The sequence below is a fragment of the Scyliorhinus canicula genome, chromosome 2 (assembly GCF_902713615.1).
Source record: "Scyliorhinus canicula chromosome 2, sScyCan1.1, whole genome shotgun sequence".
Lineage (NCBI taxonomy): Eukaryota > Metazoa > Chordata > Chondrichthyes > Carcharhiniformes > Scyliorhinidae > Scyliorhinus > Scyliorhinus canicula.
Window position 1 is genome coordinate 277,123,035 of NC_052147.1, and position 14,228 is coordinate 277,137,262.

The window sequence follows — 14,228 nt, forward strand, 5'->3', positions numbered from 1 at the left end:
ACGAGGACAAACTTTTTTCTGCAGCGAGTGGTTAGGATCTGAGAATGTGCCGGAGACAGATTCAACTGTGACTTTCAAAAGAGAATTGGATAATCACCGGAGGAGAAAATCATTGCAGAGGTATGAGGAAATGGCACGGGTGTGGGGCACGCTGAGTTGCTATTGTAGGGTGTTGGTTACAGCTCGGGAGTTCTGAAGAAGTCTTTGTAATCATGCGCAGGTTAACTGTAAGTCTTTATTGACTCTTGAGAACCATTTACAAATGTACAGTAAAGGGTGCAAGCTAGGACCTGTCTCCATGTTTGCTGGTGTCATGTGAGAGTACATTTGAGAAGCGGGTGTTTTTTTTATAGACTAACTGTAGTGAGAGTACCTTTAAGAAATGGGTGTTTATACTGCAGTGATGTCAGAGTGTGGGTGGAGCTGGGCTGTCTGTCAGCATTTAGTTTCACTTTGAGAAAAGCTTGGGTGTGTCTGTGTTTTTTTGGTTTTGTTTCAATGTTGGAGCTGCAGTCAGCCACAGAAGGTGTAATGTTGCTCTCTCTGCCATGTAAAGACTATCTCTTGATCATTTGGTGAATTCAGAGTTATAACTGTTCTCAGCAGTGAATTTAAACCTGATGTGCTTCTATTAAAAGTCTTCTGGATGTTAAAAGGAAAATAAGGATTACTTAGTGTTGTATTCTTTGGGGGTTGTATTTGAATTAATGGTTGCTAAGATGTTCACTGTATGTTTTAAAAAGGTTAACTTGAGTTTATAGAATAAACATTATTTTGCTTAAAAAAATACTTTTTCATTTCTGCTATACCACACCTGTAGAGTGGGCCGTGTGCTCCCCATACCACAATCTATTATAAATTGTGGGTCAGGTGAACTCCATGATACACTTTGGGGTTCTCTAAACCCTGGCCCATAACACTGGTACACCCATCTCTGTCCACAACACTAGGCTGATCCTGGGTGGGTGCTCTGGGTAGGGGCTGTTTAGCACACTGGGCTAAATCGCTGGCTTTGAAAGCAGACCCAGGCAGGATAGCAGCACGGTTCGATTCCTGTAACAGCCTCCCCAAACAGGTGCCGGAATGTGACGACTAGGGAATTTTCACAGTAACTTCATTGAAACCTACTCGTGACAATAAGTGATTTTCATTTCATTTTCATTTCTTACATCACTGTGTGGGTGATACTGTACTCAGTCCCACAGTAATTCTATATGCGCCGGACACTTTTACTACACCGGCAAGGGGACGATGGGCCGAATGGGCTCCTCCTGTGCCTCATTATTCTATGACTTGTTGTGCCTTGTCCCATTCCTGCTGCGAATCAGCATTCCAACTGCGAACCGTTCAGTCACACAATTTACCAAACTACTCTCTAGCAAACAGTGCTAATGTTTACTGAAATTCCTGTGTTTGCAATTGCAGTATCAGCTACTTCAGTTGGCTGGACGGCTAGTTCATGATCCGGAGCGATGCCGGTAGCGTGGGTTCAGTTCCCATATCAGCTGAGGTTATTCATGAACGCCCTGCCTTCTCAACCTTTCTCCCTGCGCCTGAGGTGTGGTGACCCTCTTGTCCTTCTAGATGGTAGTGGTCTTGGGTTTGGAAGGTGCTGTCTAAGGAACCTTGGTGAGTTACTGCAGCGCATCTTGTAGGCGGCACACACGGCTGCCACTGTTCGTCGATGGTCGAAGGTTTGTGGAAGGAGGAGCAATCAAGCGGGGCTGTTTTGTCCTGGATGGTGTCGAGCTTCTTGAGTGTTGTTGGAGCTGCACTCATCCAGGCAACTGGAGAGTATTCCATCACACACCTGATTTGTGCCTTGTAGGGGGAGGGGGGGGGGGGGTCAGGAGGTGAGTCACTGTATGTTTCCTAGCCTTTGACCTGCCCTAGTAGCCACAGTATGAATCTAGCTCGTCCAGTTTAATTTCTGATCAATGGTAACCCCCAGGATGTTGATTGTGGGGGATTCAGTGATGGTAATGCCATTCAATGTCAAGAGGCAGTGGTTAGATCCTCTCTTGTAGGACATGGTCATTGCCTGGCATTTGTGTGGCACGAATGTAACTTGCCCCTTGTCAGCCCAAGCCTGGATATTGCCCAGGTCTTGCTGCATTTGGACATGGACTGCTTGATTATCTGAGGATACTAGAGTTCAGTACAAATACTGATTTCCAATCTTCCCTCCTGGATCCTCCCCTTGTCCAGAAGAATCTCAACCCAGCTCTTAAGTACAAGTTTCAATGAGCATTGCCTGCTCTCAGTTCACTCTGCAGCAAGACCTGGTTTACACTGAAGGGGCCGACACTGCTAACATTGATCAGAACATGGTGGAATTTCACAGCTGTGAAAATGTCAGCAGAGTTTTCAGGGCAGATTGTTGGGTGTGGGTTAGCCTGAAGTCTCCTCGGTGAGATGGGTGCTCTTAATAAAAATATTTATTTTTTCAGCTTTGTCGTTACAGAGAATCAACCAGGCGTCTCAAGGATTTGAAACTGATCTGGGGTGTAATTTCTTCTCTCAGGGGATTGCTAATCTTTGGAATTCTCATCCACAGCGAACAGTGGAGGTTGAGTCATTAAATATATTCAGTGTTGAGTTAGACTGGTTTTTGTTCTACAAGGGAGTCAAGGCTTACAAGACAGGGAAGCACGGTAGCACAGTGGATAGCACTGTAGCTTCACAGCGCCAGGGTCATAGGTTCGATTCCCTGCTGGGTCACTGTCTGTGCGGAGTCTGCACGTTCTCCCCGTGTCTGCGTGGGTTTCCTCCGGGTGCTCCGGTTTCCTCCCACAGTCCAAAGATGTGCGAGCTAGGTGGATTGGCCATGCTAAATTGCCCTTAGTGTCCAAAAAGGTTAGGAGGGGTTATTGGGTCACGGGGATCAGGTGGATAGGCTTAAGTGGATCGGTGCAGACGTGATGGGCCGAATGGCCTCCTCCTGCACTGTATATTCTATGTTCTAAGTAAGGCAGGCAAGTGGGGTTAAAGTCACAATCAGATCAACCATAATAATAATCTTTATTAGTGTCACAAGTAGGCTTACATTAACACTGCAATGAAGTTACTGTGAAAAGCCCCGAGTTGCCACATTCCGCCGCCTGTTCGGGTACACAGAGGGAGAATTCAGAATATCCAATTCACTTAACAAGCACGTCTTTCGTGACGTGTGGGTGGAAACTGGAGCACCCGGAGGAAACCCACGCAGACACGGGGAGAACATGCAGACCCTGCACAGGCAGTGACCCAAGGCGGAAATCGATCCCGGGTCCCTGGCGTGGTAAAGCAACAGTGCTAACCACTGTGCTACCATACCTGAATTGAATAAACGCATTGAATGGCGGAGCAGGCTCAATGAGCTAGATAACCTACTCCTACTTTGTATCACTTTCCACATTACACAGGGAGGTGTTGGCTCAGTGGTATTCTCACTTGTCCAGTAATCCACAGACCAGCGGTAATGCTTTGGGGGCCCAGGTTTGAATCCCACAACAGTTGGTGAAATTTGAATCCAATAAAAATATGGAATTAAAAGACGACTGATGAGCGGGATGATCAGCCACGATCATAATGGGTGATGGAGCAGGTGCGAAGAGGCCAAATGGCCTCCTCCTGCTCCTATTTTCTACGTTTCCATGAACACGATTGTTGTAAAAACCCATCTGCCCCTTAGACAACGCAGAATCGCAGAGCTGAAACTGTGAGACAATTCGCACCTCTTTAACCTGTGATTATCCCTCTCTCCAGTCGCACTGTCTGGACCTGTAAAGACTTAATTACCTGCAAAGACTCGCATTCAAAGTATCATCTTGCATCATTGACTTTGTCTATATATGCTGTTTGTGTAACTTACCCCTTCACTCACCTGAGGAAGGAGCTGCGCTCCGAAAGCTAGTGATTCCAAACAAACCTGTTGGACTTTAACCTGGTGCTGTAAGACCTCATACTGTGCCCACCCCAGTCCAACGCCGGCATCTCCGCACCTTAGGGAAGGAAATCTGCCATCCTTACCCGGTTTGGCCTACATGCTACCCCAGATCCACAGCTTTGTGGTTGACTCTGAAATGGCCTGGCAGAACATTCACTTCAAGGGTAATTAGGGCAGGGCTGTCCCAGCCAGCTACGCTCACATCCCCTTCAGTAATTCAAAAAAGAACTATTAATGGGAGCTTGTTGTGTGAAAATGGCTTCTATATTTTCCATATTACACTTAAAAAATGTATTAAATGGCGCTTTGGGACGTTCTGTGGTTGTGTGATATACTATATATTTTTATAAAGTCCTTGTTCAATATTAAACTTTAACAACCTTGGACATGCATACAAAAGAAGCAAACTAGAAATTGCACCTGAGAGCCTAATTCAACAAGTGAAGACGGCATTCAGTAGAGGCGTAGCTCCGCCCAGCTGGGTTAACTCAATGTTATTACAGTCACGTAACTCTTCCTAAAGGCTGTTCCCTCTCTGACTGATGCTCCGTAACGACAAAACTGATAAAGGACTCTTTTTATTGAGAGCTTCCATCTCACTTAGCAAGCTTCAGCCCACTCCCACACCCAGCAACCTGCTCTGAAAACTCAGCTCATATCTTAATAGCCCCGACAAATGGCACCACAGCAGACGAGACAATCCACAACGTTCTCAGATAATGAGCAGCGACTAATTAAAACGGCTCACAACCTTCTGAAAGAAAAAGTCAATTTGCCTATCCTGCGATGTGAATGGATCGTTTCAGGGATTTAAGTTAGGGGGTGGGCAATGAATGCTGGCCTAGCCAGCCAAGCCCACACCCCATGGCTGAAAAAAAAAGAAATACCAAGATCCTGGACGGGATTCTCCAATACTGGGGGCTATGTCCCCACCCCCGCGAAATAATGCGCGTGAATCACTCTGGATTTACCTGGAGTAAGTCTCCAGGATGATTCTGCGATTTGCAGGGGGTGACCCACACCGCGGACCGGCACCAAGAAGATAGCCCCCCCCACCATCCTGGAGGCCCCCCCCCCCCCCCCCGTGAATGAACCCCCCGCCACCCACCAGGGCGGCCACGGACTGAGTCTGCAGCCGGCACACCGAGCGCCAGCCGGGTGGAACTATGAGAGAACCACGCCGGCGGACCGGAGAATTTGGGCACGATCCCGAGTCTGACGCCCATTCTCCGCCCCGATTTCGGCACGGAGGCTCAGAGAATCCCCCCCCCCCCCCCCCCCCCGTTAAACATCTTCAGCCAGATCTGATCAGCCCTGCCTTGGGTGGAACCCTATCTGTGTACCAGTGTTTGCTGAAATCCGTGCCATTATTTTTTTGTGAGATATGTTGTTTAGAGACGGGCAGATAACCAAGCAGGGATGAGAAGGTTACCTCCACCCACCATCAGTGGCGGAGGCCGAAGCTTCTGACACCATATAATTAAAATTTCCGGACTTTTGTGATACATTGTTTACCTCTACTTTCCAAATGGGAGCACATTCTCGCTGAAGTAAAGTGGAGGAATGTTCCTGACTGCAGCGTTAAAAACAAACCTGAATGACCTTTTGTTCCGAACGCTGGTCCCTCAAAAGTTATTCAAGTTTAAAGTTGCACAAGGATTTTCTAACAGGCCCTTTCTTTCACTTGAGTCCCGCCGGTTGTGCCAGCAATCTGTCAATCTCTTTCTCTTTTGTGTGCCTTCCTTCTCTCAGCGATCTGCACCATACTGTTCGAAACGAGAATGGGATGCCTGGAGGACGACATTCCCGAGGAAACGCAGAAGTTCATCGAGGCCGTGTTTGAGGTGTTCCGCCTCTCTGCCATTATTATCTTCTTCCCGAAGGCAACGTGGCCATTCCTGTCCCAGTGGAAGCGATTTGTAGCAGCGTGGGACTATCTCTTTTACATCAGTAAGATTACATTATTTACAGTGGGATATTTAGTGAGGTTCTTCTTATTTACTTTAAGAAATTAGCAAGAAAATGTCCAGGAAAGCCCCCGGCAACGTTAACAAAGTCAGGTAACTCCCCCTCCCCGCCCCCTCTTCCCCCACCCCTGCCCCCGAGACCTTAAGTCTCTTCTTTAGAGCTGAAACGTTAGCCCCGTTTCCCTCTCCGCAGATGCTCCCAGACCTTCATCCAGCATTTTCTGTTTTTATTTTGAACTTAAAACATGTTGGGATGACATTGGCCCACCAATGATAATAACAGTAATGATCTTTTATCATTGTCACAAGTAGGCTTACATTAACACTGCCACACTCCGGCGCCTGTTCGGGTGCACAGAGGGAGAATTCAGAATGTCCAATTCACCGAAGAAGCACGTCTTTCGGGACTTGTGGGAGGAAATCGGAGCATCCGGAGGGAAACCCACGCAGACACGGGGAGAACGTGCAGACTCTGCACAGTGACCCAAGCCGGGAATCGAACCCGTTACCATGTGCTGTGAAGCAACAGTGCTAACCACTGAGCTCATGGGGCCAGTCTCCAGTGTTACGGAAGGCGAGCAGGTGTGGAAATCAGAAGGCCGCCCACCATTTTGAAATAAGCAATTAACTTAGCGATTGGGCTTGTGAAAGAGTCGCTTCCCTGTAATTTTTCGTCGCCCGCTGCACTTCTTGGGCATCGGGCTGGGAACGGTCTGGGAGGGTTTCACAGCCGATGTGACGAGGCAGAACACGGGTGGAGGGAAAGGTCCGGCACTAGGGCCATGGCTACATGTAGCAGCAGCTTCTGCTGGACCACCTGGAGGCTTTTGGACCTAATTTGTGCACTTTGAGCCTGCCGTCGGGGAAACAAGAGTGATTGAGAAAGCAGGGGACCATTAAATGCGGAACCGTTTCCGATTTCCACTTCATGTCACACCCCCTCTGCCCTATGACATCCCAGCCTAGATTCCTGATTGGAGTCCACTCACTTTCCATTCTGCTTGCCTCCCCCACCCCTACTAGAAAATGTAAAATCCGGCCGTAGAATGATTTGCAGCTCAGATGGGGGCCATTCGGCCGTTCCAGTTCGAGCTGTCCGAAAGGCGCTGTTGAGTGGAATCTCAAGTGCATATCTAAGGGTTTCTGTCTCTTCTGCCCTCTCGGGCTGTGGGTTCCAGATCCCCCGGCACTCCCTGGGTGGAACAAAACCCTCTTCAAACCCTCTCTGATCCTTGTACCAACTACTTTAACTGCCAGTTGTGTTTCTTTAACTTCTAGCTGAGAAGCTGGTGAACAGGAAAATCAAAGAGATGAACGAGAGGATTGAGAAAGGATGTTCAGTGGAAGGGGAGTACCTCACCTACCTGCTGACCAGTACCAAGATGACTCCTGTGGATATTTATGGCAGTCTGTGTGAGCTGCTGTTAGCTGCAGTGGACACCGTAAGGACAACATGATATTAATACTTAGTGTGTTCCGCTAATCGCAATAAACTCGATCCCACTGAGGAGACCTGTTTACTGGGTGAAGTTGCTTTGAGGAATCATGTGCATTGTCACGGGATAACTCACGCAATGCGTAGGAAAGGAGAATTCTTTTTAAGAGGAGAGTGACGAGTAAATATTGGTGTTCAGAGGGATTGAGGTGTCTTTTTAGAGAAACCCCAGTGTTAACAGTGAGGTACAGCGAGCAATTAGGAAGCCAAATAGTATGTTCATCTTCAATGCAAAGAAGTCTTGTTGAAACCATATCGGAGTTGGTGAGACCATACCTGGGGCACTGTGCAGTTTTGTACTTGTTACCGAAGGAAGGATGTATTTCCCTTCGAGGTGTGATGTTCTTTGTTTTGTAAATCAGGATGTCCTGAGAACGTAGTGTTGAACAGAGAACATCAAGCCAAGTAAATGAACAAAGCTGATTTATTTATACTACTTAAATAAGATTTGAACAAGTCACAAGGTATAAATTATTGTATTAAACTATACTCCACACCATGAACAAAGAACAATACACAGGAGCAGGCCCTTCAAGCCCGTACCGGTCATGATACCAACCTTGGCCGAAACCCTCAGCACTTCCTAGTGCCGTATCCCTCTATACCCATCCTATCCATGTATTTGTCAAGATGCCTTTTGAACGCCTTTAATGTATCTGCTTCCACACCTTCCCCTGGTAACGCGTTCCAGGCACTCACCACCCTCTGTGTAAAAAACCTGCCTCGCACGTCTCCTCTAAGATTTGCCCCACAGACCTTAAACCTATGCCCCCTGGTGACTGACCCCTCCGCCCTGGGAAACAGTGCCTGCACATCCACTCTATCCAGGCCCCTCATAATCTTGTAGACCTCTAGGTCACCCCCTCAACCTCCGTCGTTCTAATGAAAACAGTCTGAGTCTATTCAGCTGCTCCGTATAGCAAACACCCTCCAGACCAGGCAACATCCTGGTAAACCTCCTCTGCAAAGCCTCCACATCTTTCTGTATGTGTGGCGACCAGAATTGTGTGCAATATTGTAAGTGTGGCCGTTCCAAGGTTCTATAACTGGCATGACTTGCCAGTTTTACTCCATGCTGCGTCCAATGAAGGGAAGCATTCTGTATGCTTTTTAAAAAAATATTTTTTATTCCTCTCCTTTTTCACATTTTCTCCCGAATTTACACCCACCAACAATAAACAATAATCAGTAGTAAATATGTCAGTCCCCATATCAATAACAATGATCCCATCCTCCCACCAAACCCCAAACATTAGCCCGCATGTTCACACAAACACATGACAAAGAGGAATCAGGAATCACCCATAGTCGTCATTAACACACACAGCCCCCCCTCCCCCCAACCCTCCCACCCACCCCAACTAATGTTCGATGTTATCCAGTTCTTGAAAGGGCGGAATGAATAATGCCCATGAATTGTAGAACCCCTCCATCCTTCCCCTCTGTTCAAACTTAACCTTCTCAGGAGTCAAGAATTCCAACAGGTCGCCCCGCCACGCCAGGGCACAGGGTGGAGAGGCTGCTCTCCATCCCAACAGGATCCGCCTTCGGGCGATCAACGAGGCGAAGGCTACAACATCTACCTCCGCACCCGATTCCAACCCTAGCTGGTCCGACACCCCGAATATGGCCTCCGGGGGCCCGGGTCCAGTTTCACGTGCACCACTTTAGAAATTACCCTAAAAACCTCCTTCCAGTAATCCTCCAGCTTTGGAAGGGTCCAAAACATATGAACGTGATTAGCGCCCCCCCCCCCCCCCCCCCCCCCCCCCCCACAACATTCACACACATTTTCTACTCCTTCAAAGAATTGGCTCATCCTCGCCTTCGTGAGATGTGCTCTGTATACCACCTTCAGCTGTATCAGCTCCAGCTTTGCGCACGAGGTGGAGGCATTCACTCTCCGGAGCACCTGACACCAGAACCCCTCCAAGGGCAGCACAGTAGCATTGTGAATAGCACAATCGCTTCACAGCTCCAGGGTCCCAGGTTCGATTCCGGCTTGGGTCACTGTCTGTGCGGAGTCTGCACGTCCTCCCCGTGTGTGCGTGGGTTTCCTCCGGGTGCTCCGGTTTCCTCCCACAGTCACAAAGATGTGCAGGTTAGGTGGATTGGCCATGGTAAATTGCCCTTGGTGTCCAAAATTGCTCTTAGTGTTGGGTTGGGTTGTGGGGATAGGGTGGAGGTGTTGACCTTGGGTAGGGTGCTCTTTCCAAGAGCCGGTGCAGACTCGATGGGCCGAATGGCCTCCTTCTGCACTGTAAATTCTATGAAACATATCGTTGATCCCTTCCAGTGGTGCTTTCTCCTCTTCCAAAATCGCTCCGTAAACCTCCAACACTACCCCATTCTCCAGTCCCTCTGTCGTCAGCACCTCCTCCAGCAATGTGGAGGCCGGTTCCACCGGGAAGCTCTGTATCTCCTTTCTGGCAAAGTCTCGAGCCTGCATGTATCTAAACATTTCCTCCTGCTCCAGCCCATACTTCGCTTCCAGCTCCTTCAATCCTGCAACCCGACCCCTAAGAAACAAACCTTTTAGTGCCTTAATCCCCTTCTCCTCCCATTTCCGAAAATTTCCATCCCACTTCCCTGGCTCAAATCTATGGTTCCCCCGAATCGGCATTTTCCTTGACCCTGCCCCCAACCCGAAGTGCTGTCAAAACTGCCTCCAAATTCTCAATGAAGCCATTAATACCGGATTCCCTGAATATTTCCGCGGAGCTATCGGGAGTGGGGCTGTTGCTCGTGCTTTCAATCCCAACCCCCTGCACAAACTCTCCTCCACTTTGACCCACTGGGAATCAACCCCTCTGACCCAGCTCCTACCTTCTCCACATTCGCCGCCCTGTAGTAATACATCAGGTTCGGGAGACCCAAACCCCCTGCCTGCCTTCCCCTCTGTAGCAGCACCTTCCTCACTGTGGCCACCTTCCCTCCCCATATGAACAAAGTAATCCTTCCCTCAGTCTCTCTGGAAAAGCCTTTGGCAGGAAAATCGGTAGGCATTGAAAAATAAACAGAAATCGCGGCAACACGTTCATTTTAACCGCCTGTACCCGACCCGCCAGTGACAGAGAGAGACCATCCCACCTTGCCAGATCGGCTTTCACTCTCCTCACCAAACTAGAAATGTTGTACCTATGGAGCACCCCCCCCCGACTCATGGGCAACCTGCACCCCCAGGTACCTAAAATGAGTCCCTGCCCAATGGAATGGCAGCACCCCCCCCCCCCCCCCCCCCCCCTGCCCCCACCCCCGGCCGAGACACCACAAAATACTCACTCTTGTCTCGATTTAGTTTGTACCCCGAGAAAGACCCAAACACTCGAAGTAGCAAGTGTCCCCCTAATGGCACATTCGGTTCCGACACATATAACAGCAAATCATCGGCATATAAGGGCACCCTATTGCTCTGTCCTCTCCCCGCCGCACTATTCCTTTCCATACCCCCGAACTTCTTAATGCAATGGCCAACGGCTCATTCGCGAGTGCAAACAGCAGGGGGGACATAGGACATCCCTGCCTCATCCCACGGTGGAGAGAAACGTATCTCGAACTGATATTGTTAGTGCTCCTTATATAGTAGCTTTTCCCAGTTAACAAATCTTGGTCCAATCCCAAACCGCTCCAGAACTGCCATCAGGTGCCCCCATTCTACCCGGTCAAACGCCTTCTCAGCGTCCAGTGCCAGAACCACCTCGGTTTCCTTCCTCTCCGCTGGTGTCATAACGACGTTCAATACCCTTCTGACGTTTGAAAAGAGCTGCCTCCCTCTCACGAACCCCGTCTGATCCTCACCTACCACCTTCGGGAGGAACTCCTCCAGCCTACCCGCCAGTACCTTTGCCAATACTTTTGCGTCCATATTCAAAGGTGATATGGGCCTATGCATCTCCCGGTCTCCCCCAGGTGGCTCTGACTTGTACAACCTCTCATAAAATTTCTCAAAAATCTTGTTAATCAGATCCGGAGCCACCACCAATTTACCTGCCCTGTCCCTCACCTGAAAAATTTCCCTGACCACTGCCTCCCTCCGGAGCTGACATGCTAACATACGACCCGCCTTATCTCCATGCTTGTAAACTGCACCCCTGGCTCGTCTCAGTTGGCGCACTGCCTTCCTGGTAGATAGTCGGTCAAAGCTCGCCTGTAGTTCCTTCCTGTTTTCCAGCTTTGCTGGGCCCCCATCTTCTGCATATCTCCTATCTACCTCCAACATCTCATCTATTACCCTCTGCCGCTCCAACCTCTCCTCTTTATCCACCCTGGCCTTAAACGAGATCAGCTCACCCCTCACCACCGCCTTTAGAGCCTCCCACACAACTGCCTTCGACACCTCACCCGTACAGTTGAAACCAACACATTCCTCAATTACCTTTTCAATTTTGTCACAGAACCCTTGATTCCCCCAAAAGCACCACATCCAGTTTCCACCCTGGCCTCTGCGCACCCCCCCCCCCCCCCCCCCCCACCTTCTCCAGTACCATATCCACCCAATGCAGAGCATGATCTGACACAGCAATTGCCGAATATTCTGACCCCTTGACTCCAGCCAGCAAAGCTTTCCCCACCGCAAAGTTGCCGATCCGCGAGTATACCCTATGGACTGCTGAGAAAAATGAGTACTCCCATTCCCTTGGGTGCAGAAACCTCCAAGGGTTCACCCCTCCCATTTCCACCATTAGCCCAGGCAGCGCCTTCGCCCCCCCCTGATGGGACCAGCGAGCGCGGCCGTGATCTGTCCAACCTTGGCTCCTGCACCAAGTTCCAGCCCCCCCCCCCCCCCCCCCCCCCACAATCAGTTTGTGTGTGTCCAAGTCAGGGATATCCCCAACACCTTCTTTGCGAATCCCACATTGTCCCAATTGGGACCGTATAAACTTAACAGCGCCCCTAACTGCCTCTCCAGCGCCTCTGTCACAATCACATATCTACCCCCCTGATCTGCCACCACAGTCTCCATCTGGAAGCGTACTCTTTTGTTGACCATTATCGCTACCACTCGAGCCCTTCCGTCAAATCCAGAGTGAAACACCTGACTAACCCAGCCCTTTTTAAGATTCACCTGGTCCTTCACCCTCAAGTGAGTCTCCTGCAGCATTGCCACATCGGCTTTCAAACTTTTAAGATGCGCAAGCACCCTTGGCCTCTTGACCGGACCTCCTAACCCCCTCACGTTTCACGTGACTATCTGAACTGGGGGTCTCTCACCCCCCCCCCCCCCGCTCTTCTTATCCACCATCATCGTACCACCAGGCCCTGCCCCATGAGCCTGACCCGCCCCTATCCATTATTAACATCAAAACCCCCCCCCCTGTCAAAACCCCCCCTATATTTCCTCTTGAAAAAACATCTCCCAGCATCAATCCCTTCCACCCCCCGCTCGCTCGTAGGCTCACTGAAACCTGCTAACCAGGCTCCAATGTCCACAGCCCTCCTCTCACCTCACCTCCGTTCACTAGCCGACTTTAGTTAGCTAGCGTGGGTGACTCCCCCCCGCCGAGGTATACCTGCCCCTGCCTACCAGTCCCAGAGAAAGAAAAAACAAAAACATCAATCCATCCCATACCATTCACTAAAATAAGATATAACCGTCGCAACACAGAATGCCAATCAACTCAACCAATAACTTTAACTCTGTCACAATGTGAAGAGAAGTAAATTACAATAAATCCCACCCCCTTGTACAGTGCCGCCTTCACTCGCCCAAACGCCGCTCGTCTTTTTGCCAACTCCACCGTCAAGCCCTGGTAGATCCGAACTCCAGCACCATCCCACTGCACCTCGCGCTTCTGCTTCGCCCAGCTTAACACCTTCTCCTTCATGCAGTACTTATGGAAGCAGATAATTACTGCACTTGGCGGCTCGTTCACTTTGGGCTTCGGCCTTAGTGACCGATGAGCTCGGTCCAGCTCGTACCAGCAGGGGTTCTCACCCTCCCCCATCAACTCCGCCAAATTCTTAGCAAAGTACTCTGTGCAAGGGTACTCTTGGGCCCTCTGTCCCTTCGGGCAAGCCCACAATTCTCAGATTGTGCCGCCTCGAGCGGTTCTCCAAGTCCTCGAGCTTTGCTCGGAGTCCTTTGTTGACCTCCATCACCCTCCGCAGCTCGCCCCCATCGAGGTGAACTGGTCGCTGTGCTGCAACACGGCCTCCTCCACTTCCTTCATCTTCTCGCCCTGCTCTCCCACCTCGGCAGATGTCTTTGCCACAGCTACCCTCATCGAGGCGATTGCCTCCTCCACCAATGACTTCAATGCGACCACCATCTCCTTCCTCAAAGCCTCCATGTGCCTCGAAAACTGCTTTTCCAGCTCCACCGCCATCACCTCGGTCATCTTCTCCACTGTAAGTAGTGCGGCCCCACCATGCAGTCCGCCATCCGCCATCTTGTCAGCGCTTTTGCTGGTCCTCTCATTCACTGGCGAGCCCGCGTTTCCTCCCTTCTTCGACGCTGCTTTTCGCATCCTTTAACGACTGATTATTTTTCCTTTTTTTTTTCTTTTCCCCTTCTTTCCTTCTTCAATCTTATTTTTATAGAAAAACAAAAAAATTCTTCCTTCAAAAAAAAACTTTAACAAAGTTTCTTTAAAACTTCTTTCTCATCTTTTTTGTATTTCTCAAGAATTCCCCTGGGACCGGACTTCAGTCTTCTTACACCATTCTAGGCGGGAGCCACCCGGTGTGGAACAGCTCCGCTACATCGCGCCCTGGCTTCGGGCCTGCCACCTCGTCCTCCGTTTGGCTGCGCCCCCACTGCTCCAACCGCCGCTCACGCTGGGCCCGACACCTCAGCTCCAGCTGTCCAACACCCGCACGGGATTCCTCGCCGCTTTTC

At 49.9% G+C, this 14,228-nt stretch overlaps 1 protein-coding gene across 1 annotated transcript in view; it reads left to right on the top strand.

The window, feature by feature from the left end:
- The window catches only part of si:dkey-91i10.3 (cytochrome P450), an 86,579-nt gene that overhangs the window by 54,873 nt on the left and 17,478 nt on the right, over window positions 1-14,228 (top strand). Inside the window, exons 4-5 of the mRNA XM_038790105.1 lie at window positions 5,681-5,878; window positions 7,174-7,337. Of these exons, the coding sequence (XP_038646033.1) occupies window positions 5,681-5,878; window positions 7,174-7,337 (362 nt within the window). The remainder of the gene's footprint in view (window positions 1-5,680; window positions 5,879-7,173; window positions 7,338-14,228) is intronic.